At 42.1% G+C, this 24,314-nt stretch overlaps 1 protein-coding gene across 1 annotated transcript in view; it reads right to left on the bottom strand.

Annotated features, from left to right (window-relative positions):
- Window positions 1-7,242, bottom strand: part of polo (Serine/threonine-protein kinase polo) — a 108,347-nt gene extending 101,105 nt beyond the window's left edge. The window contains exons 1-3 of the mRNA XM_053784558.2: window positions 6,986-7,242; window positions 4,118-4,342; window positions 1,488-1,705 (exon numbers count right to left, since the gene is read on the bottom strand). Coding sequence (XP_053640533.1) covers window positions 1,488-1,705; window positions 4,118-4,342; window positions 6,986-7,087 — 545 coding nt within the window. The 5' untranslated portion in view covers window positions 7,088-7,242. The remainder of the gene's footprint in view (window positions 1-1,487; window positions 1,706-4,117; window positions 4,343-6,985) is intronic.
- Between the last annotated feature and the right edge of the window lie 17,072 nt (window positions 7,243-24,314).

Raw genomic sequence — 24,314 nt, 5'->3', positions numbered from 1 at the left:
GAGGAAAAGGCACTCCCAGGACATAAGCCTATGAAAGACAGGCTTACTTTGTTGATGTGTTCCAATGCTACTGGTGATTGCAAAGTGAAGCCTTTATTAGTGTATCACTCTGAAACTCCCAGACCGTTCAGGCAAAAGAATGTCCTCAAGGAGAATTTGTGTGTGCTGTGGAGGGCAAACAGTAAGGCATGGGTCACTAGGGACTTTTTCTATGACTGGTTACACCATGCATTTGCCCCCAATGTGAAAGATTACCTAACTGAAAAGAAATTAGAACTTAAGTGCCTCCTGGTGTTAGACAATGCCCCTGGTCATCCTACAGACGTGGCAGAGCGACTTTATGGGGACATGAAATTCATTAAGGTGAAGTTTTTGCCTCCTAATACCACTCCTCTCCTGCAGCCCATGGACTAGCAGGTTATTGCAAACTTCAAAAAACTGTACACAAAAGCTCTGTTTGAAAGGTGCTTTGTAGTGACCTCAGAAACTCAACTGACTCTAAGAGAGTTTTGGAGAGAGCACTTTAATATCCTCAATTGTGTAAACCTTATAGGTAAGGCTTGGGAGGGAGTGACTAAGAAGACCTTGAACTCTGCTTGGAAGAAACTGTGGCCAGAATGTGTAGACAAAAGGGATTTTGAAGGGTTTGAGGCTAACCCTGAGAGGATTATGCCAGTTGAGGAATCCATTGTGGCATTGGGAAAGTCCTTAGGGTTGGAGGTTAGTGGGGATGATGTGGAAGAGTTGGTGGAGGAGGACAATGAAGAACTAACCACTGATGAGCTGATAGATCAACTTCAACAGCAAGAGGCCAGACCTGAGGAAACTGGTTCAGAGGGGAGAGAGAAATTGAAGAAATTGCCTACAACAAAGATTAAGGAAATCTGTGCAAAGTGGCTTGAAGTGCAAACCTTCATGGATGAAAATCACCCTCACACAGCTATTGCAAGCCGTGTTGGCAACCTGTACACTGACAATGTTGTGAAACACTTTGGGGAAGTCATAAAGGAATGAGAGGTACAGGCCACTATGGACAGATATGTTGTGCGACAAAAGTCCAGTGACTCTGAACCTGGTCCTAGTGGCATTAAAAGAAGAAGGGAAGCAACCCCAGAAAAGGACTCGACACCTCAAGTCTTAATGGAAGGGGATTCCCCTTCTAAACACTAACACTCTCTCTCCCCTCCTCCCATCCCATCAATCATCACCAGATCTTCAATAAAAGTAAGTGTCATGTAATTGTGCATGCCTTTTTCAGTTTGTGTGTATTAAAATTAACATTTCATGTGGTAAAAAAAATTTTTTTTCATACTTTTGGGTGTCTTGCACGGATTAATTTGATTTCCATTATTTCTTATGGGGAAAATTCATTCGCATACCGAACATTTCGCATAACAACCAGCCCTCTTGCACGGATTAAAGTCGCTATGCGGGGGTCCACTGTAAATAAGACAAAATTACAAGGGATTAAAACACATCATACTCACCTTTTCCTCTCTCCTTCATAATCTATTCTAGTAGCCAAGCCAAAATCTCCTATTTTTAGTTCCATTTCATCATTAAGGAAGAGATTACCAAGCTTGAGATCTCTGTGAATAACTTTTCTGTCGTGCAAGTGTTTGACGCCATTAAGGATCTGCTTCAGAAAGTAACGTGTCTCAGGTTCGGTTATTGCTTTACGCCGTTTGTGAAGTTCCATCAGCGACTACAAATTAAAGAGAAAAAGAAAAATTATAATTCCACACACCTATATTACTATTGTACACAAATTTATCCCGGAACTGTGTTTGACATACTAGTACATAAAGTGACCAAACTGTGCTCACTGTATTCGTACAGGAAGGCCCCACTTATACAGGTTAGATTTTGGGCTACTGCTGTAAAGTGAAAATCACTGTCAAGTGAAAAAAAAAAAAAATTTCATTTTCAATGCATATAAAGGCCTGATAACATGTTTCCACTATTATATATTAAGTGAGCAATAAAGCTAAGCCTATAAAATGCATATACAGTACACACATTACTTAAAATATTTTCATCCTTAGCTTATTGTGAGTTCTGAATATATTTATTGCAGGAAGTTTGAATACTGAATGGATGTAATTGAAAACTGTTACATTAGCAAAATACCGTAAAGTGAACCACTGTAAAGCGGGGCCCTTCTGTATGCTGATATTTTGTCATCAAATACGACACCTGCCGATATTTTTTGGCCTCAGCTCAACCGTTTGGGTTTCCAACAACCTCCATGAGCCTTTGAAGAAATGTAAAACCAGGTGGGTCCACACAGTGCATCATGAGTAACTCTGCCTAATTAACATAAGTCAACAATGAAACCAGACCTGTTGTACAGCTACCAGTTTTCCTATCCAACTTGTCACAGCTGTGGCCTCCCAGTCTTCCTTAAGGTGATAATGGAAGAAATGAGCCTGGTTGACCAGGCAAGCACCAGACGAACCTGGCCCATGGCCAGGCTCAGAGAATAGATACTCTCTCGAGACTCTTCAAAGGTATATATAAAAGGTATCACTTCACATTTGCTGGGTAATTTGGCCCCCACTAATATCACCAACCTTGGCCTGCACATCCATATATTAGTGAAACTCTGGGTGGTATATGCATTTACTTTCGCCATAATTACAATTGAATCTGAAAAAGTGGAAACGAATGCAGAGCGAAAATTCAGCGCATGGAGGCGACTGTTGGGAGGGTCCCGTGGAGATATGATGGTCTATGCTGACACGACCTCAGTATTAGAAGATTCAAATGAAATTACAGTGGTTACTCTCTCCTAGTGAAACATGTTTACAGCATCCCCTGTGGAAAAATCTTACTTGAATTTTTCATCATGTGTAAGAAATACACGACCTACACAACCCATGTCAACATGAATTTAGAGCCTTCACATGGTGCACTTCATGCCAGTCACAATTTTCTTGACCTTACTACTTAATGAAGGAATGCCAGAGAAATTATTCACCACAAAATACAGTAAGTGCTATATTTATTGGAAATACAGAACAAAGCCTGTTGGGTCAATAGATTTGGCAACAATGGACAAAGTCCTGTAGTCACAGAATTGTTCAGTATTGTTACAATCACTGCAGAATAAGCTTTTCTTTTTCCACCACAACTGCCATTACTGGCCACCTGTTAAATAGAGCATTTGCCTCCTGCCTCCATATACATACTGTTAATTGGCGCACTTGCTTCCATGCCAATTGTATACACACAAATGTATCTACATGTTAAGTTTACACCAGAACTCTGGGACTCCAATCTGTAGTCATTCCATTACTTTTTTTTTTTATTATTTTTTTACACAGGGTTTGACAAGGTTAAGGATCCCTTGTGAGGGTGTTTTAATATCTCTTTGATCCAGTGGTCGTATTATGTCTTATTAGGTGGTAAACACAATCCTGATATTTGAGTCCACAGACTGCAACCACTGAGAGGAAAAAAAACCCACTCTTCAGCACTACTGTGACTGCTTCCTGACCAATCCTTCCTTCTTTTACAGCCTTTAATGCCAATCCCTTTTCGGTGCTATATTTTCACAGCTGCAATTTCTGTTGTGCTAAATTCCCTGCAATGTATTTACATTGTAAATGATCTACCGTTTCAACTTACGTTGGTATTCTTCCAACACACAAGTTCATTTCATGTTAATATTCTTTCTTTCAACAAACCGGCAGGGTGACCCAAAAAGAAAAAACGAAAGTTTTTTTTAAATTTAGTAATTTATACAGGAAAAGGGGTTACATGTCCCTTGCTCCCGGCATTTTAATCGCCTCTTACAACACGCATAGCTTATGAAGGAAAGATTCTTATTCCACTTTCACTTCTATCTATACACAAACACTGTAATCCTTTGACTACCACCCAGAGGATGAGTATGGGGTGCATAATAAACATATTAAACTAACTTCTTTCTATACATATTATTTTACATACCTTGCATTATAAAAAACAAAAAAGAACAGAGGTGACAAGGTTTACCTAGCAAATACTATTTTGGTCATATAAGCTAGATACAGTACTACACCAATGACAGTTCTAAAATAAACATCAGGGAAAATCAGAAAAGTAGCTGTGTAATATTAACAAATTAACTTACCCTTCTCCTACATAATTCTAAGATAATGTACACGTTATCAGAATCTTCAAAGAATCCACGGAAGCCAACAACGTGCTTATCTTTTAAACTGCGATGAATTGATATCTCCTGAGACATCTTTTCTTTCTGATGTGGCTTGACAAGTAACGATTTGGCAACTATCTTCCCAGCAAATATTTCTTTGGTTTTTAAATCTGTTAGTTCGTAACATTTCGCGAATCCACCCTGAAATAAATAATAATTAACTAATTTATCAAGAGCACTAAAACATATTTTTATAAAACTTAAGAATATGAAAATAACAAACTGTGCTATTAGCTAAAATCAAAAGATCATTCCATATTAACAGCCAAGAATGAATTATGCCATGAAACATCTAGTCCTGTAGCAAATTATATCGATTCATTCCACCAATAACCCACAATTTACAGAGGGAACCTCAGACGTTTCGGTCATAATATTTAACCCTTAAATGGTCCAAACAGATCGACGTTCAAATTCGTAGTGCTACAAAAGTAGATCTACTTTCTTTTACATATTTTCAAATATAACAAAAAAAAAAGTAGATAAAAGTTTTTTTTACACGTTTTCAAATGTAAAACAAAAAAGATCTACATTTTTTTACATACTTTCAGATGTTGAAAAAACGTATATATATGTTTGGACCATTTAAGGGTTAACTGACACTTACCAAGGTGATCTTACTGGCTACATCAAGACCAGAATACTGGACTAAAATTCAGGTATGGTTACTTTAGTCTCATAACACATTGGACAATGAACAAAAATACAACTATCGTATCTGATCTGATCCAACTTTTTAACCATTTTACAAGTACTGTACTGATTTACAAGAAACATTTGGATGCTACGAGAATGACAAAGTACGAAGAGTAAAATTCTAGGCTTACATCTTATCAACATATTGAAATTATCCTAAATATTCATATCAAACACATTGAAAAAAAAAAAATCTATAGATACAGTGCAGTATACAGTACAGTAGTCCCCCATATCTGCAGGGGATACATTCCAAGGCCTACTGTGGATGCCAAAACTGCAGTCAGTGGCAAACCCTACATATATATAATGTTGGGTGTTCGAGGGGTGTACGGATGAAGGCTTGAAACAACGTAGTATGATAGGGATCATGTGGGTGGTAGTGTGGATGATCGGTGGCTACCATTTATTGTATGGGGTATGTGTGTATCAAGAGTAGCAACACATATCAGCACTGATGTCTTAAGTTTTTGATACTAGAGCCCAGGAACCTTCAATAGTTCAGAGGATTGTTGCAATCCAGTGTCAAGGCTTTTCACACTAAAATATATTCTAAGTTGGTATTAGCTGTGTAGATTGTCCAACATGTTTATTATGGCTGGTATCCAGTGAAGTCGCCAAATCTTCCAGTCACTGATGTAAGCAAGTTATCCAGGAGACAGACTGACTTACTAACCCAGCAAGACCACTGGTATTCTTATAGATATTATCTGTACCCTTTTGGAAGTATAAAACAATAGAGTAAAAAATGTCTAGTTATGCAGTATACTTATTAATGAATTATTTTTATAACATCTGCAGTTTTGATGTTGGTTTATAATTGCTTGTGTCAATATGAATCACCCCCTTTGTGAACTGAGAATACTGTAGCTGTTTTAGATTCAATTTAACTAATATTGTAATAGTTAGTCACTATAATTGTATTTACTGTACAGGACAGCAGGTAATTTAATTACTTAAGGCTGAGTTCTTAATATTATTATGTATATTTAAGTGTGTGTGGCTTATCCTAAGTAATTAGGGTAATTATAAGATTGGTTCAAGAAATCTACATATGATTTTTAGACTTGTAAATTTGTACAATAATGTCAGTAGGTACAACTTTTTTAAGCATAAAGTACTCAGGCAGAAAATTCTGCAGATTTAAAATAGGACAACCCAAAACTGGTGTTAAGATAGTTATTAACGCTGATTTCTCCTTGGAACATTAGAAGACTACTCAGAATAACCCCCAGAGCATTGATAACCTTAAATAGTCTAACTTATTTAGCATTATGTAACGTGCAGCAAGTGTCAGGAGGCCTGACTGTAATCTTGCACAACCTGGGATTGAACCCAGACCCTTTCCGTTGTGAGCTAAACGCTCTACCAATAAGAGTTAGTCCCAGGGAGAGAAAGCTATCAAATATAAAGTTTATGAAGCCAAATGACAAAGTAATTTTGAGAGAAGCTGTAGGTAACATCACAGACATGTAGAGAAGACAGTAATATGTATTAAATTTATTTAGGTACAGGCACATATATGAACAATTATCATAACATAGTTTAATATGGGTAAATTACCCAGGAAAGAAAAAAAAATAGAGGGACTTATTTCCATTGGGGTCCTACAGTATACGTGCATGAAGATACAAACCTATGGACTATATTCAAAAAGTACTAGTATATGGTTATCTTGTGTTAATTATTATTATAACTATGGTTTTCTATAATCATTGTACATTGCCATCATTTAAATCTACTAATGTATAAACAAACATGATTAATTAACAAGTATAAAAACATTTTCAGACTGAACACAATGAATAAACAATGTATATATGTAAGAATGTATGTAGGTGTGGTATTTATGGTGAGAATAAGGAATATTTTGTAGTGTTTCATAAAATTATCTACTAAATAAAGTACTGAAATAGATATAGGACTTACTAAGAGGGAATATAAGTATATAAATAACATAGAAAAAGGACTCATATACATGTTTATTTACACAAGATAAGTTAAACAACCCAGGCGATGTTCAGTAGAGAAATAAAGGCAGGACTTAGTAAATACGAGAGGATGAAGGAGAGGACACGGCTGACATACCTTGCCCAGAAACTTTCCTCTCTGGTACTTAGTACCAGTGGACGGGTCTGTTATTATCTCCGGTATCTCCTTCTTCACTTCATCCTTGTGGTGGCTCGTCATTTTCCCAGTTTTGTGGCAGGAAATAAGCAATATGGAGAGCAAGTTAAGGCAGCATCAACACACACCTCAAGTTTACAAGTTTTGAATGAGGAGAGGATGAAGGAGGTATCTGATTGGTCGCTGCCAGAGCTCACACTCACTCTCATTGGTCTAAACTTTAAATCACTCGGTCACGTGACCACACACCACCATGGAAGACACTTATATTATTTTGACATGAATAACCAACTCTTTATTTAACCTTTCTTTACATTACACAAAAAATGTACAAGGGTCGTGAGAGTATGCAACTGTTATGGACACGTAAAATTTACATTATATACATCAAGTCTAGGAAAACCCAATAATGCTCAACAATGTCACTCACCTCCACTTTTTAGTCTTATTTACTTACTAAGATAGGCCTAAGTTCCCCCGAAATGCTCTGGACTCATTAGGTACCTCTGGAATATTTTGACTGCCGCCCACAGGGTGGCTATGGGACGCATCATGATGATAATAAATTAACACCTCAATGTCACCCATCTCTGTACATTATTTCAAGTTGAAATAATCTTTAATATTATGCTCATTTAAGTCCTTCATCTTTAATTAACTTCATTTAATAATGTGCCACAATATCACAGCTTCACTTCACCCTGTAATATACTCATTATCCCACTACTCTCCCTAACTACTCTCCCTAACTAACTACTCTCCCTAACAAGGCTAGTTCCGGAGCTCAGGGAAATGTCCTACGAAGGTTGAGGGAAATCGGACTGACGACACTGGAATACAGGAGGGTCAGGGGAGACATGATAACGACATACAAAATAATGCGGGGAATAGACAAGGTGGACAGGGACAGGATATTCCAGAGAGGGGACACAGAAACAAGGGGTCACAATTGGAAGCTGAAGACTCAGAAGAGTCACAGGGATGTTAGGAAGTATTTCTTCAGTCACAGAGTCGTCAGGAAGTACAATAGCCTAGCAAGTGATGTACTGGAGGCAGGAACCATACATAGCTTTAAGACGAGGTATGACAACGCTCAGGAAGCAGAGAAAGAGAGAACCTAGTAGCGATCAGTGAAGAGGCGGTGCCAGGAGCTGAGTCTCGACCCCTGTAACCACAATTAGGTGAGTACTCTCCCTCGCTTCTCTCAATCTAAAAAATATGTATTAAATAACTTTATGTAGGTACTTATTATGAGTAATTATGCCCAGTAACATGTGTGTAAATGATCCACCTATGATAACTATAATTACAAAATGATAACTAAAAAAACAAGTCATAGTGACTTAATTCCATTGTGGTCTTTGCAATATTTCATTTAAGTAATATTCTGTTACTTTATACTCCAGTATTATACATTTCCTACTTATATATTGCTAAAATTATTTCAAACAATGCGCGTCCCAATGTCTTCCACATGTAAGTTTATTTAGTTATGCAAAAATACAGTTACATAGATTATCATACATAGCAACATATGTGTAGAGAACCTGGGATAACCCAAAAAACGTCAGTGACTTATTTCCATTGGCAGTGCGAGATATTATTATGTGGGAGCGCTAAACCCGTAGGATTATGCAGCGCCTGTGGAGGAGGTTCTGTTCTGTACTAAGAGTGATTACCAATAGACCCCTGGATGTCTTCAAGACCCCTGGATGTCTTCAAGACCCCTGGCTATATTCAAGACCCCCTGGATGTCTTCAAGACCCCTGGATGTCTTCAAGACCCCCCTGGATGTCTTCAAGACCCCCCTGGATGTCTTCAAGACCCCTGGATGTCTTCAAGACCCCTGGCTATATTCAAGACACCCTGGATGTCTTCAAGACCCCTGGATGTCTTCAAGACCCCCTGGATGTCTTCAAGACCCCTGGCTGTCTTCAAGACCCCCTGATGTCTTCAAGACCCCTGGCTGTCTTCAAGATCCTTGGCTGTCTTCAAGACCCTTGGCTGTCTTCAAGATCAATGACTGTCTTCAAAACCCCTGGCTGTCTTCAAGACCCCTGGCTGTCTTCAAGACCCCTGACTGTTTTCAAAACCCCTGGCTGTCTTCAAGACCCCTGGCTGTCTTCAAGACCCCTGGCTGTCTTCAAGACCCCCCTGGATGTCTTCAAGACCCCCCTGGATGTCTTCAAGACCCCTGGCTGTCTTCAAGACCCTTGGCTGTCTTCAAGACCCTTGGCTGTCTTCAAAGTCCCTAGCTGTCTTCAAGCTCCCTGACTGTCTTCAAAACCCCTGGCTGTCTCCAAGACCCCCTGGCTGTCTTCAAAACCCCTGGTTGTCTTCAAGACCCCTGGCTGTTTTCGAGACCCCTGGCTCCTTCAAAACCCCTGGCTGTCTTCAAAGCCCCTGGCTGTCTTCAAAACCCCTGGTTATCTTCAAGACCCCTGGCTGTCTTCAAGACCCCTGGCTGTCTTCAAAACCCCTGGCTGTCTCCAAGACCCCCCGGCTGTTTTCAAAACCCCTGGTTGTCTTCAAGACCCCTGGCTGTCTTCGAGACCCCTGGCTCCTTCAAAACCCCTGGCTGTCTTCGAAGCCCCTGGCTGTCTTCAAAACCCCTTGTTGTCTTCAAGACCCCTGGCTGCCTTCAAGACCCCTGGCTGTCTTCAAAACCCCTGGCTGTCTCCAAGACCCCCTGGCTGTCTTCAAAACCCCTGGTTGTCTTCAAGACCCCTGGCTGTCTTCGAGACCCCCGGCTCCTTCAAAACCCCTGGCTGTCTTCAAAGCCCCTGGCTGTCTTCAAAACCCCTGGTTGTCTTCAAGACCCCTGGCTGTCTTCAAGACCCCTGGCTGTCTTCAAAACCCCTGGCTGTCTTCAAGACCCCTGGCTGTCTTCAAGATCCCTGGCTGTCTTCAAGAAGCTAGGCAGGCACCTAAAGTAAACTCCAGTACCTGACCAGCCGGGCTGTAGTTCATACGTCGGGTTGGGTGCAGCCAACAGAAACAACCTGGTTGATGAGGCCCTAATCTACCATGAGGCCTGGTCACAGACGGGGCGTTGACCCCCGAAACCCTCTCCAGGTATAATCGCCTGGCCCGGGCGTTTTCCAAACGGTGGCCCGGAGTTGGCTCCCTTTCGCTGCAGGGTCTCAAACCAATATCTGCCATGGGAGGAGGTACAAGTGCCTCATCGTCTTCTGGGGCCAACTGTCCCCAGGCCTAGCCCCATTCCCCGCCCCCACGGGGCTAGGAGGGAGAAGCTAGGCACCTTGGGCTGCCACAAACCCCGCCCCCACGGGGCTAGGAGGGAGAAGCTAGGAACCTTGGGCTGCCACAAACCCCGCCTCCACGGTGCTAGGAGGGAGAAGCTAGGAACCTTGGGCTGCCACAAACCCCGCCCCCACGGGGCTCGAAGGGTGTGGCAGCCAGGGCCGGCCTTAATTAAGCCCGTTGGACCGATTGTTCCCAATTGGTCCCCGCGCTAAAGAGTGATTTATTCTCGGTTTGTCAAATACACACAACAACACGAAGTTAAAAAAAAAAAAAGGGAGAATCCGGAGAAAGGAGTTTTTCCAGGCTGAAAGTGATCAAAACTTAATTGAGATCATCAATTCATCAATAACGTTTCAACAGTTTGGTGATTATGTCCATTGAATCTGAAATTAACAGGAGTTTAAACTTCCACAAAGTTCTAAAAGACTTTGTAAAGAAAAAAAACAAGAAAAATAACTTTCTCCTAATAAGAGGCAATAATAATATGACTCATTTATAGTTAATGAATGTTAAAAGATTTTTAGGAGTCCTAAATTATGTTAATCAAGGGGAAGCGCTAAACCCGGAGGATTATACAGCGCCTGGGGGGGGGGATGTGGAAGGCATTCAGGCTTAATTCGGGGAACTGGAGCACAGATCCAATTCCCTAAATCAAGAGCCCCTCACCAACATCAAGGAACCTTCCTTGAGGGGTAGGAGTCCTAAAAAGATAATTTGTTTCCAACATTGCATTTAAATTCTGATTTTTTTTTTCTGAACAAAAATAAATTAATATTTTTAATAAATCATTTCACAGTCATTAAAGCAAGTGGTATTGTGACTATATACTTTTCAGAGGCGATATACAAATTTTGTTACTTGTAGACTTACATGTATGCAATTTTATGTTAAAATGTTTGGTCTATTAACACGCATGCATTTTTTAAGCTCACAGTTTGACTGCTTTCCATACATAGGTTCCACCATAATTGTTCCCAGTTGAGCCCCACACCTCCTAAGGCCGGCTCTGGTGATAGCTACATAGCAGCAGACGATATCAGGAGGTGCAAAGGCAGCAAACACTTCAGGATCCTTTAAGAGCCACACCCGAGCTTTGGGCCAAGCCCGAGCGCTGGGGAAGCTCAAGAATGCCTCTTGCTGTGAGTGTTGCTTCTGCTACTTCACTTGCCCGTTGCACTTCACTCTGTGGAGGAGGTGGAAGGCATTCAGGCTTAGTTCATGGAACTGGAGCACCGATCCAATTCCCTCGATCAAGGGCCCCTTATCAGCATCAAGGAACCTCCCTCGAGGGGTGCGAGATATGAACATTTTCATTAATATTAATTTGTTACCTGGAGAGGGTTTTCAGGGTCAATGCCCCCGTGGCCCGGTCTCTGACCAGGCCTCGCGGTGGATCAGGGTCTGATCAACCAGGCTGTTACTGTTGGCCGCACGTTAACCAACGTACGAACTACAGCCCGGCTCGTCAGGTACTGATTTTATGTGCCTGTTCAGCGTCTTCTTGAAGACAGCCAGGGGTCTATTGGTAATCACTTTTATGCATGCTGGGAGGCAGTTGAACAGTCATGGGCCCCTGACACTTATTGTGTTGTCTCTTAGTGTACTCGTGTCGCCCCTGCTTTTCATTGGGGGATGTTGCATCTCCTGCCGAGTCTTTTGCTTTCGTAGAGAGTGATTTTTGTGTGTAAGTTTGGGACAAGTCCCTCTAAGATTTTCCAAGTGTATATTATCATGCATCTTTCTCGCCTTCGTTCCACTGAAAACAAATCAAGGGACTTAACCGTTCCCAGTAATTTAGGTGCTTTATCGTACTTATGCATATACCTGGAGAGGGTTTCGGGGGTCAACACCCCCGTGGCCCGGTCTGTGACCAGGCCTCATGGTGGATCAGGGCCTGATCAACCAGGCTGTTAATGTTGGCTGCACGCAACCCGACGTACGAACCATAACCTGGCTGGTCAGGTACTGACTTTAGGTGCCTGTCCAGCGCCTTCTTGAAGACAACCAGGGGTCTATTAGTAATCCCCCTTATGTATGCTGTGAAAGTTTTTTGTACATTCTCCAGGTCAGCAATTTCGCCTGCCTTGAAAGGGGTCGTTAGTATATAGCAATATTCAAGCCTGGAGAAATCAAGCAATTTGAAGAGAATCATCATGGGTTAGTGGTCGTTGCGTAGTGGTCGTTGGGTTAATGGTCGCTGGGTAGTGGTGCCTGGGTAGTGGTCGCTGGGTTAATGGTCACTGGGTTAGTGGTGTTTGGGTAGTGGTAACTTGGTAGTGGTACCTGAGTAGTGGTGCCTGGATAGTAATAACTGGGTTAGTGGTCTCAGGGTAGTGGTTTCTAGGTAGTGGTTAGTAAACACATTTAAGCACAGGTACACATAAGTACAATTACTGGAGTCCTTAACTTATTTCCATTGGGATGCTTAGGTTAATGGTCAGTGGGTTAGTGGTCTCTGGGTAGTGTTGGCAAGAAACCCCTCTCACATGTCTTAAACATTCTATGGAGCTGGAACATACCTGGAGTTTACCTGGAGTTCCGGGGGTCAACGCCTCCGCGGCCCGGTCTGTGACCAGGCCTCCTGGTGGATCAGAGCCTGATCAACCAGGCTGTTGCTGCTGGCTGCACGCAAACCAACGTACGAGCCACAGCCCGGCTGATCAGGAACTGACTTTAGGTGCTTGTCCAGTGCCAGCTTGAAGACTGCCAGGGGTCTGTTGGTAATCCCCCTTATGTATGCTGGGAGGCAGTTGAACAGTCTCGGGCCCCTGACACTTATTGTATGGTCTCTTAACGTGCTAGTGACACCCCTGCTTTTCATTGGGGGGATGTTGCATCGTCTGCCAAGTCTTTTGCTTTCGTAGTGAGTGATTTTCGTGTGCAAGTTCGGTACTAGTCCCTCTAGGATTTTCCAGGTGTATATAATCATGTATCTCTCCCTCCTGCGTTCCAGGGAATACAGGTTTAGGAACCTCAAGCGCTCCCAATAATTGAGGTCATTAAAAACAGCAGATATAGCCCCACTCCACAAAGGTGGCAGTAAAGAAATTGCAAGGAATTACAGGGCTCTAAGAAACAGATCGCCAACCACCTGGACGCCCAACAATTGCACAATCCAGGGCAGCATGGGCTTTATAACAGGTCGCTCCCGCCTTTCACCACTATTACTGGACCATCATGACATGGTCTTGGATTCACTGGGGGACAAACAAAATGCAAATGTAGCATAGACTGCGAAAGCCTTCGACAAGTGCAATTATGGAATAACAGTACACAAAATGCGTGATAAAGGAATAACAGGAAAAGTGAGTAGATGGATCTATAATCTTTTAATAAATAAAACACATGAAAAGCTCAGTTCCACATGATATAGAACTCGCTCCCATCCTTTTCTTCATCCTTATATCTGCCATAGACAGAGATGTAAGCCACAGCACCGTGTCATCCATTGCTGACGATACTAGACTTTGCATGACAGTGTCATCTACTGAGGACACTTCAAATCTGCAAGTGGACATTAACCAAGTCTTCAAAAGGGCCTCAGAAAAGAGTATGAAGTTCACTGAGAAAAAATTTTAATTACTCCGCTATGGAAAACTGGAGGAAATATTATCTGGACTGGAGTATAAAACAAATTCCATCCTTACAATAGAGCGAGAAACTTAACGTGAAGAACATGGGAGTGATAATGTCAGAGAATCTCACTGTCAAGGATCACAACAGTGTCTCTACCACATCTGTTAGGAAAATGACAGGATGAATAATGAGAACCTTCAAAACTAGAGATGCCAAGCCAATGATGATTCACTTCAAATCGCTTGTTCTCTCTAGGCTGGAATACTGCTGTACACTAACGTCCCCTTTCAAGGCAGGCGAAATTGTAGACCTGGAGAATGTACAGAGAACTTTCTCTGTGCGTATAAGTACAATAAAGTACCTCAGTTACTGGAAACGGTTGAAGTCCCTTGACCTGTACTCCCTGGAACGCAGGTGAGAAAGATACCTGGAGAATACCTGGAGAGAGTTTCGGGGATCAACACCCCCACAGCCCGGTCTGTGACCAGACCTCATGGTGGATCAGGGTCTGATTAGCCATTCTGGTACTGTTGGCAGCACGCAAATCGATGTACGAACCACACTCCGGCTGGTCAGGTACTGACTTTAGGTGCCTATCCAGCGCCTTCTTGAAGACAACCAGGGGTCTATTTGTAATCCCCCTTATGTATGCTGGGAGGCAGTTGAACAGTCTTGGGCCCCTGATACTTACTGTGTTATCTCTTAGTGTACTCGTGGCGCCCCTGCTCTTCATTGGGGGATGTTGCATCTGCTGTCCCCAGTGAAAAGCAGGGGCGCCACGTGTACACTATGAGACAACACAGTAAGTGTCAGGGACCCAAGATTGTTTAATTGCCTCCCAGTATACATAAGAGGGATTACCAAAAGACCCCTGGCTGTCTTCAAGAGGGAGCTGGACAGACACCTAAAGTCAGTACCTGACCAGCCGGGCTGTGATTCGTATGTCGATTTGCTTGCGGCCAGCAGTAACAGCCTGGTTGATCAGGCCCTGATCCACCACGAAACCTGGCCATGGACCTGGCCGCGGTCGTTAACTCTGGAAACACCCTCCAGGTATACTTCAAGGAAGTGGTCTGTAGGTAGTAGTCACTGGAATCTCGTCTCTACCTGAAGTTTACCTGGAGGGGTTTCGGGGGTCAACGCCCCCGCGCCTCGGTCTGAGACCAGGCCTCACGGTGGATCATGGTCTGATCAACCAGGCTGTTACTACTGGCCGCACGCAAGCTGACGTACGAACCACAGCCCGGTTGGTCAGGCGCTGACTTTAGGTGCCTATCCAGTGCCTTCTTAAAGACAGGGAGGCAGTTGAACAGTCTTGGACCCCGGACACTAATTGTGTTGTCTCTCAATGTACTCGTTGCGCCCCTGCTTTTCATTGGGGAAATGTTGCACCTCCTGCCAAGTTTTTAGCTTTCATAGGGAGTGATTTTTGTGTGCAGGTTTGATACCAATCTCTTCAGGACCTTCCAAGTGTATATTATCATGTATCTCTCTCGCCTGAGTTCCAGGGAATACAGATCAAAGACCTTCAACCGTTCCCAGTAATTTAGGTGCCTTATCGTGCTTATATGTGCCGTGAAAGTTCTTTGTACACTCTCTAGGTCTGCAGTGTCGCCAGCCTTGAAGGGGGCCGTTAGTGTATAGCAGTATTCCATCCTAGAGAGCACAAGCGATTGGAAGAAAATCATGGGGTTGGCGTTCCTAGTTTTGAAGGTTCTCATTGTCCATCCTACCATTTTCCCAGCAGATGAGGTAGATACATTGTTGTGGTAAGATAAGATAAGATTTCGTTCGGATTTTTAACCCCGGAGGGTTAGCCACCCAGGATAACCCAAGAAAGTCAGTGCGTCATCGAGGACTGTCTAACTTATTTCCATTGGGGTCCTTAATCTTGTCCCCCAGGATGCGACCCACACCAGTCGACTAACACCCAGGTACCTATTTGCTGCTAGGTGAACAGGACAACAGGTGTAAGGAAACGTGTCGAAATGTTTCCACCCGCCGGGAATCGAACCCGGGCCCTCCGTGTGTGAAGCGGGAGCTTTAGCCACCAGGCCACCGGGCCTGGTGGCTCACTGGTGGTCACTGGTTAGTGGTTGCTGGGTGGTAGTCGCTGGGTAGTAGTCACTGGGTAGTGGACTCTTGGAAGTGGTCCCTGGGTAGTCATAGCTGGGTAGTGCTGGACAGTGGTCGCTGGGAAGGGTCGCTGGCTAATGGTTGCTGGATAGTGGTCACTGGATAGTTATCGCTGGGTAGTGGTCACTGGATAGTTATCGCTGGGTAGTGGTCACTGGATAGTTATCGCTGGGTAGTGGTCACTGGATCGTTATCGCTGGGTAGTGGTCACTTGATAGTTATCGCTGGGTAGTGGTCACTGGATAGTTATCGCTGGGTAGCGGTCACAGGATAGTTATTGCTGGGTAGTGGTCACTGGATGGTTATCGCTGGGTAGTGGTCACTGGATAGTTATCGCTAGGTAGTGGTTGCTGGGTAGTGGTCACTGGATAGTTATTGCTGGGTAGTGGTCACTGGATGGTTATCGCTGGGTAGTGGTCACTTGATAGTTATCGCTATCTAGTGGTCACTGGATAGTGGTTGCTGGGTAGTGGTCACTGGGTAGTGGTTGCTGGGTAGTGGTCACTGGGTAGTGTTTAAAGGGTAATGGTCGCTGGGTGGTGGTCGCTTAGTAATATTATATAGGGAGTGATGACAGTGTTGGTAATTTGAGAAAAATTTCCACAAATTCGTGGGAGAAATGACCATGTGGGGACTTTTGTGGGAGGACATTTATTGCACGAATTTTTGGTGGAAATCTGGCTTGTTGCAAGATGTTTTATGTGGGATTTTTTTTGTAGGTTAAAGGTCACACTATAATAATTTTCTGTGGAAAATATATGTCAAAACATGTTTGTGATCAGTCCCAGACATGTCTCCTTCCTGTCTGGTTGCTCCTGGTCTCCATCCAATGAAAATAAGTCACTATCCCAATAGAAATAAGTCATTTTGACTTTTGTTTTTGGTTATCCCAGGTAATTTACACTTACGTTAAATTGTTTATGATAGTTGTACTTATGTGTACCTGTACCTAAATAAACTTACATGCACTGATCCCACTTCAGTTACTCCATTCTACTCTTAGAATCTATTATCCATTCAGAGTCCGGAGGGCAGAATGTTGATGCCACTAAACTCGCAGATCTTTTTCAAAAAAATAATTCATTCTAAGTGTCAAACTCACGTGGGTCATTCAGTTAAAGACATGATGTAGGCTTGATCCTCCGTCTGCTGAACAAACGGAGGATAGAAGAGACGAGCTTGCTATTTGTACTCGCCTTGATGTTAGAAAATTGTTGACATGTAACACAATCTGATGTAACTAGCAGCTCAACCAGGTTACCTGTCAAAATTTTAAAATAAAATCTGCCTAACATAGAATTTCATAGATATATCCTCCCACATAATGTCAGTAATGTTGGCTATAAGTTCATTATGAGTTCAATAACTGTCTTCACTAACTACAGTAGTGTGGAAATTAATTGGGACAGGAGTAAATTTTGAGATTATCTCATAATATGTCTTAGTCTCGGGCTTAATTAGTGTAGTTTGGGTTCTTTTCTTTTCAGAAGAGTTACCGACTTCTGGCATCCACTGAGCTGTGGTGTTACCCTGCGACTCTCGTCAGTGCTACAACAGCTGTTGTTCTGTAAGGCTGTTCATGCAAGCATGCTCCGTGAACGAATGTGGTTTTGCCAAATTCTCCCCTTCAGTTCATGATTACTGCTTAAATTCATGATGGATGTTACACCAAGAAAGCATGCAAGTATTGTAGCTCTTAGAAAAAATGCTGATTTGAGTATCAGACAGATCGCCGAAAATTTGAGCCTAGCAAAATCAACTGGTGGTCGGATTCTGAAGAGTCATTGTGATAGTCTACAAGCCTCCGGATGCAACATCCCAGCAATTCCAGGAACAGCTGTTAAAAATTGACCACTGTCTGGAAAACCTTCCAGCTCCTGCACCCAACATCTTGCTTCTGGGGGATTTCAACTTAAGGCACCTAAAATGGAGGAATATAGCAAATAATATTGTTGCAGTAATAACCCCAGGAGGCAGCTCTGATGAAAACTCACACTCACGCGAGCTTTTAAATCTCTGCACAAAATTCAATTTAAACCAGCAAATAATAGAGCCTACTAGACTGGAGAATACACTAGACCTCATCTTCACTAACAATGATGATCTGATAAGAAATATCACCATATCAAAAACAATATACTCAGATCACAACATAATTGAGGTTCAGTCATGTATGCGCGGAGCCCCAGACCGACATAATGAGATTAGTCACGAGGGAGCATTCACCAAATTCAACTTCAATAACAAAAACATAAAGTGGGACCAAGTAAACCAAGTCCTAACCGATATAAGCTGGGAAGATATACTAAGCAACACAGACCCCAACTTATGCCTAGAACAGATTAACTCGGTAGCACTCGATGTATGCACAAGGCTTATTCCTCTAAGAAAAAGGAGGAGTAGATGTAAAACAGAAAGAGACAGGCGCTCCCTTTACAGGCGACGGAAAAGAATAACAGAGCGGCTAAAAGAGGTCAATATATCTGAAATGCGTAGGGAGACACTGGTCAGAGAAATAGCAAGCATCGAACTTAAGCTAAAAGAATCCTTTAGGAGTCAGGAATCGCGGGAAGAACTAAAAGCCATAAATGAAATCGAAAGAAACCCAAAGTATTTCTTCTCCTATGCCAAATCAAAATCGAGAACAACGTCCAGTATTGGGCCCCTACTTAAACAAGATGGGTCCTACACAGATGACAACAAGGAAATGAGTGAGCTACTCAAGTCCCAATATGACTCAGTTTTTAGCAAGCCGCTAACCAGACTGAGAGTCGAAGATCAAAATGAATTTTTTATGAGAGAGCCACAAAATTTGATTAACACAAGCCTATCCGATGTTATCCTGACGCCAAATGACTTCGAACAGGCGATAAATGACATGCCCATGCACTCTGCCCCAGGGCCAGACTCATGGAACTCTGTGTTCATCAAGAACTGCAAGAAGCCCCTATCACGAGCCTTTTCCATCCTATGGAGAGGGAGCATGGACACGGGGGTCGTCCCACAGTTACTAAAAACAACAGACATAGCCCCACTCCACAAAGGGGGCAGTAAAGCAACAGCAAAGAACTACAGACCAATAGCACTAACATCCCATATCATAAAAATCTTTGAAAGGGTCCTAAGAAGCAAGATCACCACGCATCTAGAAACCCATCAGTTACACAACCCAGGGCAACATGGGTTTAGAACAGGTCGCTCCTGTCTGTCTCAACTATTGGACCACTACGACAAGGTCCTAAATGCACTAGAAGACAAAAAGAATGCAGATGTAATATATACAGACTTTGCAAAAGCCTTCGACAAGTGTGACCATGGCGTAATAGCGCACAAAATGCGTGCTAAAGGAATAACAGGAAAAGTCGGTCGATGGATCTATAATTTCCTCACTAACAGAACACAGAGAGTAGTCGTCAACAGAGTAAAGTCCGAGGCAGCTACGGTGAAAAGCTCTGTTCCACAAGGCACAGTACTCGCTCCCATCTTGTTCCTCATCCTTATATCCGACATAGACAAGGATGTCAGCCACAGCACCGTGTCTTCCTTTGCAGATGACACCCGAATCTGCATGACAGTGTCTTCCATTGCAGACACTGCAAAGCTCCAGGCAGACATCAACCAAATCTTTCAGTGGGCTGCAGAAAACAATATGAAGTTCAACGATGAGAAATTTCAATTACTCAGATATGGTAAACATGAGGAAATTAAATCTTCATCAGAGTACAAAACAAATTCTGGCCACAAAATAGAGCGAAACACCAACGTCAAAGACCTGGGAGTGATCATGTCGGAGGATCTCACCTTCAAGGACCATAACATTGTATCAATCGCATCTGCTAGAAAAATGACAGGATGGATAATGAGAACCTTCAAAACTAGGGAGGCCAAGCCCATGATGACACTCTTCAGGTCACTTGTTCTATCTAGGCTGGAATATTGCTGCACACTAACAGCACCTTTCAAGGCAGGTGAAATTGCCGACCTAGAAAATGTACAGAGAACTTTCACGGCGCGCATAACGGAGATAAAACACCTCAATTATTGGGAGCGCTTGAGGTTCCTAAACCTGTATTCCCTGGAAGGCAGGAGGGAGAGATACATGATTATATACACCTGGAAAATCCTAGAGGGACTAGTACCGAACTTGCACACGAAAATCACCCACTACGAAAGCAAAAGACTTGGCAGACGATGCACCATCCCCCCAATGAAAAGCAGGGGTGTCACTAGCACGTTAAGAGACCATACAATAAGTGTCAGGGGCCCGAGACTGTTCAACTGCCTCCCAGCACACATAAGGGGGATTACCAACAGACCCCTGGCAGTCTTCAAGCTGGCACTGGACAAGCACCTAAAGTCAGTTCCGGATCAGCCGGGCTGTGGCTCGTATGTTGGTTTGCGTGCAGCCAGCAGCAACAGCCTGGTTGATCAGGCTCTGATCCACCAGGAGGCCTGGTCTCAGACCGGGCCGCGGGGGCGTTGACCCCCGGAACTCTCTCCAGGTAAACTCCAGGTAAACTCCAGAGCTGACGACACTAGTGATTGTGAAACACTGCATCGACGAAGATGTGGAAGAAAATGCAAGACAACACCTCATGGTGACAGGGTTATCATAAGAAAGAGTGTGAAGGGTCCCAAGAAAACCATTAAAAATCTACAAAGAGATTTGGCTTTAGCTGGCATAAATGTTGATTCTTCAACTGTTCAATGAAGACTCCTTGAAGTTGGCAGAACTGTCAAAGCTGGTAAAGAAACAATTATTGACTGCTGCTATGAAGAAAAAAGCAGCTGTGTTTGACACTAAATTATAAGGGATGGACGATAGATGAATGGAGAAAAGGTATAGTATTTTTAGATCAGTGGTAATGAGACGGAGCAAAGGCGAACCTTTTCGGAATGGACACGTTCAACAATATCAAGATACCCTCCCAAGAAGATGTTTTGGGGGTAGTTTTACTGCTAGAGGCTCTGGACGGCTTGTTATTGTTAAGGAAACGATGAACAATGACAAATACAAGGCAATCCTGGCAATTCATTTGCTTCTCATTGTGCATAGAGACTTTTCTAATGGAGAAGGCATTTTCCAGCAGGATCTTGCTCCATGCCACACTTGCAGAAAAATGCTGACATTCTTCGAAGAGAGTGGGTTAAGCGCTCTTAACTGGCCTGACCTCAACCCAATTGAGAATCTATGGACAATAACCAAACACAAGATTGTGAAACAGGACTATTCAGCTGTGGAGAAGCTAACTGCTGCTGTTATTAGAACCTGGTGCCACGACCAAGAACTTGCCTAAACGTGTTCAGTATTTGCTAATTCTATGCCAAAGCGTGTAGCATTGCTCATAAAGACAGAGGATAGTCATATCTCTTTTTAAATCAATTAGCTGTCATATCACTGCCGTGTATTTTTCAAATAAACATTAATTTTCCAAATAAATGTCTTATTTCATTACTGTCCCAATTAATATGCACACTACTTGTGGAAAATACTGTATATATTTTCCGGAAATACGGTAATTTATAGGTAAATAGATGCCCTATATTGTATTTTTAAAAGAAGTATGATATCGAAAATTGGAAACCTGCGGCTGGGGGAGTCAGTCGCTATCTTGGTTTTGAATTTTGTACAAACGTTGGTGTAATGGGAAGAATTTTTCGTGCTCTAGAGGTTAAAATTGTGTTGACACCTCTCAAATAGGAGGCGAAATTGGTGGATGTGTATTCCTGCATAACTTAAGATATCAGACGACTGGACAAGACAGCTCCAGGAACCTCAGATAAGCTCTTTAGATTTGTGTGTAATTCTGACCAGCATTGATAAAAAATTAGACACATGTGCAACTCTTGGGTATCTTTATTGAGGAAACGTTTCGCCACACAGTGGCTTCATCAGTCCATTCAAAGGAGAATCTTGAAGAACAGGAGGAGAATGAGGTAATCAGTCCCTCAACCTTGAGTCGATGTGGTCAGTCCATCAATCTATTCGATTCCATTCTATTCAAGATTGATGGACTGACCACATCGACTCAAGGTTGAGGGACTGATTACCTCATTCTCCTCCTGTTCTTCAAGATTCTCCTTTGAATGGACTGATGAAGCCACTGTGTGGCGAAACGTTTCCTCAATAAAGATACCCAAGAGTTGCACATGTGTCTAATTTATCAACATGTCGGTTCTCTGAACCATTCATCTACTGACCAGCATTATTTTCATAGATTTAGTTAGAGTGAGGTTTTCTGAGTATGATACACATTAATCTCCAGTCAAATTGGTGAGTGATATTAAGATATATTTTCCTTCTGTTATGTAATTGTGTATATATATATAACCATTTACTATTTTTAATATAAAGTCCACAAATTTATATATTTACCAGTATTCCTGGTGTATGTATATTTCATTTAATTAATAGGTCTAGAGCAACTTGTGGTTATGACAGTGGTAGGTATCGAAGGGGGACATTTTTGCGACCTAGGTGTCCCAAATTCCTACTTGTCTATGTAACATTAATAAATAATAATTATCTTTGTTATCATTTACTGTTATGTACATAATTAGTTACATTCAGATAAATGCAATTTTCCACACTACTATAAGAGTTCATTAACTATGAGTTTACGAACTATGAGATCACTATGAGATCACTAACTATGAGATCACTGTGAGATCACTAACTATGAGATCACTAACTATGAGATCACTAACTATGAGATCACTAACTGTGAGATAAGATAAGATTTCGTTCGGATTTTTAACCCCGGAGGGTTAGCCACCCAGGATAACCCAAGAAAGTTAGTGCGTCATCGAGGACTGTCTAACTTATTTCCGTTGGGGTCCTTAATCTTGTCCCCCAGGATGCCACCCACACCAGTCGACTAACACCCAGGTAGCCTGCTAGGTGAACAGGACAATAGGTGTAAGGAAACGTGTCGAAATGTTTCCACCCGCCGGGAATCGAACCCGGGCCCTCCGTGTGTGAAGCGGGGGCTTTAGCCACCAGGCCACCGGGCCACCGATCACTAGCTATGAGATCACTAACTATGAGATCACTAACTGTGAGATCACTAACTATGAGATCACTATGAGATCACTAACTATGAGATCACTAACTATGAGATCACTATGAGATCACTAACTGTGAGATCACTAACTATGAGATCACTATGAGATCACTAACTGTGAGATCACTAACTATGAGATCACTAACTATGAGATCACTATGAGATCACTAACTATGAGATCACTAACTATGAGATCACTAACTATGAGATCACTATGAGATCACTAACTATGAGATCACTAACTATGAGATCAGTAACTATGAGATCACTAACTATGAGATCACTAACTATGAGATCACTGTGAGATCACTAACTATGAGATCACTAACTATGAGATCACTAACTATGAGATCACTAACTATGAGATCAGTAACTATGAGATCAGTAACTATGAGATCACTAACTGTGAGATCACTAACTATGAGATCACTAACTATGAGATCACTAACTATGAGATCACTAACTATGAGATCACTAACTATGAGATCACTAACTATGAGATCACTAACTATGAGATCACTAACTATGAGATCAGTAACTATGAGATCACTGTGAGATCACTAACTATGAGATCACTAACTATGAGATCACTAACTATGAGATCACTAACTGTGAGATCACTAACTATGAGATCACTAACTATGAGATCACTAACTATGAGATCACTAACTATGAGATCACTAACTATGAGATCACTGTGAGATCACTAACTATGCAATACTTGTCTTCTGAGCAACACATAAATTAGTTATAATAATGAACGTCACAAAAGTATGTTGCTACAACAGTATAGAATATAGACAACTCTTGCTACTTCTCAATCCAATAATTATAGTGTAACATTTGCTTGCAAATCCCATTCCTAATGTTTTGCTTGAAAGTGAACTATATTTTTATTTATATCATTTAATTTATGTCTTCAAATAATTTGCTTTACATCATGAGGTAATATATATATAGAATAAATACTGTAATTATTATTTTGATTTCAACAAGGACCCCAGTGCAAATAAGTCACATTAATTTTTTGGGGGGTTATCATAGGTGATTTACACCATGCATGGTATTTGTACTTATGTATACCTGTGCCTAAATATACTTATTTACCTACCTAACAATTTGTGTAAAAAATTGTTGGATTTATGCATTATTTATGGGAATTTTGTGGGAAAAACCTCACTCATTTGTGGGAAGTGTTGGAGATTGGTTTTGGCAACACTGAGAGTATAATAGTAGCTGGATAGTGG

Source organism: Cherax quadricarinatus, chromosome 60 (genome assembly GCF_038502225.1).
Source record: "Cherax quadricarinatus isolate ZL_2023a chromosome 60, ASM3850222v1, whole genome shotgun sequence".
NCBI classification, from domain to species: domain Eukaryota; kingdom Metazoa; phylum Arthropoda; class Malacostraca; order Decapoda; family Parastacidae; genus Cherax; species Cherax quadricarinatus.
Note: the sequence above shows the minus strand (reverse complement) of the source record. Positions and strands in the feature narration are given on the sequence as shown.